At 30.3% G+C, this 5196-nt stretch overlaps 1 protein-coding gene across 1 annotated transcript in view; it reads left to right on the top strand.

The window, feature by feature from the left end:
- Positions 1-174, top strand: part of LOC108579073 — a 12297-nt gene extending 12123 nt beyond the window's left edge. Inside the window, exon 11 of the mRNA XM_017942515.1 lies at positions 145-174. Coding sequence (XP_017798004.1) covers positions 145-154 — 10 coding nt within the window. The 3' untranslated portion in view covers positions 155-174. The remainder of the gene's footprint in view (positions 1-144) is intronic.
- Positions 175-5196: the final 5022 nt, after the last annotated feature.

Genomic DNA, 5196 nt, shown 5'->3' on the forward strand with positions numbered 1-5196 from the left:
TTATATTGTATTATAAAAATTAAATAAAATAACGAATATTTTACTTTACTGTATCAGAATATTGCTTACACTGCAAATTAAATCGATGTAAAAATATGAGACTATAGAATTATATATTAAAAATTCTTGACATGATTTTTGTAGCACAAAATAAAATAAATGATATGGAAGAAGAAGAAGAGGAGGAGGAAACTGAAGAAATTATTAAAATTGAAGATATAGAAATAGAAAACAGAAAATATAATGAAGAAAATAATTTATATGACTTTGAAGATGATGAAATTGATGAATTTGAAGAACTGAAAATGCATCTTGAACCAAAGTATCAACGATATGCTAAGTGGAGGATCTAGAACTACGTGTCACTTGACAGTTGTTAATAGAGGATGATGTAAAAATGAGAGTTCAGATCATAGAGTTGTTCCAAGGAATTTATATTGTACAAAAGAAAATATATAGGTAATTCTTATAAATGTTGTTATATATATAGACAATTTGCAATGTTTTATACATTAGTTCCATTCAGCTTTAGTGTGAAAGTTTAAATTGACAAATAAGGAAGATGGGAGAAATACAGAGCATTACACGTATTTACGTGTATTAGAAATAATATTAGTATGTGGTTGATTCTAGTCTAGAAAATAATTGATTTATTATATATTATAGTGCAAATTAAAAATATAGATGTCACAACAATGTTTAACATCTAATGGTGGCTATTTTGATATTTCAACATATAGTTCAAAATCATAATTATTTAAATGTGTTATTGCTAACTTTAGCTTTTCAAATAATTTGCACATAATGGAAATTGTGCATAATATAAGGGTGGATGTACATAATTGTAATATTATACTACTATGTGTGCACATGTGTGTGTATATGAAAGAAATAAATAATATATACACACTCATATTAGACGCACATCACAAAAGTTGTTACTTCTAAAAGAAATTTGAGTCATTTCAAGGAAAGTATTACTGAAATTGTTATATGTAACATCAAATTTTTATTTATAAACTGTAAACAATTTCAATATCGACATAATATAGTATAGTAGGTGGTCCTTTTGGACCCCACCTTATTTTTGATTTGTTTTTGTATGGCATCATACCAAGTTTCTTCATTTATCGCTTTTGGTGCCTTTTTTCCTTTCTCTACACTATTTTCTGACATAAAAATGTTTTTTCTTTCACCACCGGAACAGAGGACACTGAATAACCTTAGCATATGCGCTTCTCACTGCCGAGACCATGGGTTAAAGGAGCAGTATTCGAGTATTATATGTATAGAACACCATGCATCAAGGTAGTCACAAAGACAGTGGTTTTTCGCGTTCCAGTAGGTGCTTTCAATAAATGATATGTGTTATTAGTTGCTAAGTCATGCTTTATCAAATCACAAACCGCGGCAAAGGAAAAAGCTGACGAGAGCAATCTCTAGTCTCATATCCGGCGATGTTATGATTAAAGCCCAATTTTGGACTGAAGTGATACTACAGTAACCGCTTGCTCGTGCTGTCCCAAACCATAAATTCCAACACATGAGCCTCAACTGTAAAACATTCGATCTCACCCATCTATTGGCAATCTCTGCTAATACACAGTGTTTTACAGATAGTCGAATTCATGACCCACTCCTGTAACGATCTAGTTATTAGACCACTCTAATAAGAGTACTATTCTCTCAATCAACTATGCAAGCTTTATCTTTAGAAATCAGTAATCTGTTGGATAGATACAGAGATCTCTAAACTAAACTACTTATGTTTTTAATTAATATTTGAATTAATATTATGTTTCTAAACTAAACCATTTATTGTATTATAATATGTTCTGACTTCCATTGCAGGCCTCTGTAAAAAAGACAAAAATTGGCTCCAATCTATTCTGATATCCCTTGCTTTCAGGATTGAAAATAGGGTCTCTAGTTAATAATGAATAGTAGCCAGGAATATTAATCATCTCTCATCCGTCGGCTCACAGAACTTGTGTGATTATAGTCAACCGCCTGCCAATTGACGCTATGTCAAAACTTACGTAGATCTGACCATTCCTCAAAACTTTCAACAGATCCAAATGCATAAATTACCTCCGCGGTTGGAGTACTAGCTTTATCCTTCTTTCATTGCCACATTTTATTTTATATGGACAGTCTCATCATACCAAATTTTTGGAAAGTGTGAACTGTGAAATTTTAGGATTTGCATGTGTAAAAGGTACAATACATGATAAACTTTGTTACAATGTTTTTTTTGTATTCTGGGCCATTCAAAATTAATTTGTAGTAATTGTACCATTTCTAATAATGTTTCACTTTGAGAAAGACATGGAGATTTGTTTCTAATTTTCTTTTCTCACATTTTGATTATGTTCTTTTTTTTTTCAGTTGGAGGTGTAAAAGATGAGTAGTAGCTAACTAGATAGGTAGTAGGTTAATATATAGCTATAAGTCACAATTGTGAATCAGTTGCTGATCTTCCAGCATGGATGTTTGTTTTTGCTATTGCAAAATTTTTCTAATAATTCTTGAATAATTTTAAGGTGGTAGTCTGCCAGAGAGATGTGTTTTCCAGTTTTTATTCAGTAAAGGGTATGAGAGTTCAGCAGTATAAGGTCAAAAATATGAAATACAAGTTTCTTGTACCATTTTATGGACTTTCTGATACACTTCAATGAACATCATATCGATTCTATTAACTGCACCTATATTTTCATTGTAGTCATGCACACACTGTGGTTTTATTATGGTCACTGATCTTACAATCTTTTTTCCTTGTATCAATTGTTATGTCATCATGCATGGTCAAAAGTATATAAATATCTTTCTCATTTTTCCAATTTATTTTCATCATATTTGATGTGTGTTTACTTCAAACTTCACCTCTTTTTAGAAGCTTTGACAACTTGGCATTCCTTTTCTGCTCTTCCTTACAGTGCCACAATAATTTATTTTTTGATGAAAAGTAGTAGCTTTAATTTAAACAAGGACCTAGTACTGTCAAGTAACATCTTTAGTTTATCCAATATTTTGTTAATGTCTACAAGTGAGTTGCAAAAGTACAGAATACTCAAGATATTCATAAATCTATTGCAGCCATGGTCTGTGAGAAAAAGGAAGAGCATAGTAGTGAATTAATTGATGAATAGTTTTCTACTTTTAATTTGTTGGTTCCTATTATCAACATGGTTAGTATTAAGAACACATATATTTCACACAATTTTACATCACTCCATTTGCCTAAATTTGAATATTGGGGTAACCCTTGTTTAATTACCTTCTTATGATAAGCATTTGTGTAATCAACTATATTTTGCACTATGGTATTGGTGAGGAAACGCAAAAAGTAATTCAGAATTGGAGTGTCTTCAGTCAGGTTGTTGTCAGTAATTTTTGTATTACTACTGTTAAATTTAAAAACTGTTGGGGTAAACAAATCTGGTTGCCATAATAAAGTTTGTGCCTTGTATCACTTTTGCAGTTCTTTGACATTTTAGTAGTGATGTTGTCTTTTCTTTGCTTCCACTGCAGCTTTCTGGGCTTTGCTGGGCTTCTTTGACTATGTCAAAGTAATTATAATCTTTATTTTCTTCGTTACTGAAACATTCTTCTTCAGAACACAAATGTAACAACTTACTTGATTTTATCATTACAAGACATATGAGCTCTACTGGAGCATATCATCCTATTAACACTCAGATGTGATAGAGACAGAGTTTGTCTTTCACGTTTACTTTACTAACAAAATAACAATAACAAGATGAGTAAAACCGATTCAGCAAATGTGGTTTATCGCGCACAGATAAATAAATTGTTATAATATCAAAATTTGTTCATTAATAAGGCAATACATGGAGAAGGGAAAAAAGAGAATAAAGAGAGATAGATAATAAAGTCACAGTATTGAAAAATCTGGAAAATCTCAAAAGGAGTTGAAGAATGTGTGCCCAGATCTTATGCGGATCTGATAATCGCATCTGCATATAAGTCAACCAAGCCTATGCGAAATCTGACGACTGTTAAAAGGAAGAAAAGGAAAAAATACAATGGGTAAAAATTTCGACGATGAAGAGGTGCAGTTACAAAAAACTGATGGAGAAATTTAAACAGTGTAAGACGCAAGGATATGGTGGCAGAGTCGTACTGCTACAATTCTAAGGGAAACAGATGTTTCACTCATGTTGTTTAGTGTTTTCATTTGTTAAAAATGCTTTATCTTTGCTTTCAAAGCTCTTTGAAACCTTCTAACATATGTTTCAAATGCTTCCACTCGGGTATGAACATATACGGACTCTGCGTTGCATCGAACCGTACATATACGGGAGTGGCGTTAAAAGGGTTAAATATTTCTTACTCAGAATTGCCGGTATGGTTATTGACATAATGTATTTTTATTACATATAAGTACACAATAAGGAGTTTTCGCCATAAATGTAAGCCAATACTGTGACTTGAGTATACTTGTTAATAGTGTATATTCATAAAATTTTTCTTTAATATGTTACTTCTATGAGTACAGAGTAGAATACAATTTGCTAGGGAAGGAGAAATGAAATTAACATGATGCGAATGCAATTTTATTAATTCATCAATCTATCACGAATTTATTCACGTCAGTGATAAATTGTTTCATGTCGATATTATGTTTTATACATATCCGCAATTATGAAATCGTTTTCATATAATAAAAAAGATAATAAAATTTACATAATGTAAAACTTTAAAGTATTATTTTATAATTAATGTCAGTTTTGTGGATTTACAAGTAATGAATAAATTGACGATATTTATATTCCTACAAAATTTGTAAATTTTAAGAACGATCGAACGATTCAAAAACTTTCAACACTTATATTTAACTATATTTGTATTCTTTTAACTATGAAACTGTTTAAATAAAATTTAAAAAATACAAATACCATTATTAATTTATAACTGTTAAAGTATGATTATTATAATTTGCATATATGTATGAACGTACACGCGTGCGTAATGTATACATTAAGTTCACATATAATATGTGCTTATGACAACTGTGCACTCATTGTGAAATGAATGATGTAAAATTTATATATTGAGAAGGAATTGAATTTATTAAGAATTTTATCATATCGATAAATGAAAGAATAAAGATGGTTTATTATTAACATGCTGTAGTTTAATAATTTCATTGATACATATCAAGCATTTATGTAT

This window comes from Habropoda laboriosa, unplaced genomic scaffold (genome assembly GCF_001263275.1).
Source record: "Habropoda laboriosa isolate 0110345459 unplaced genomic scaffold, ASM126327v1 scaffold42, whole genome shotgun sequence".
NCBI lineage: Eukaryota > Metazoa > Arthropoda > Insecta > Hymenoptera > Apidae > Habropoda > Habropoda laboriosa.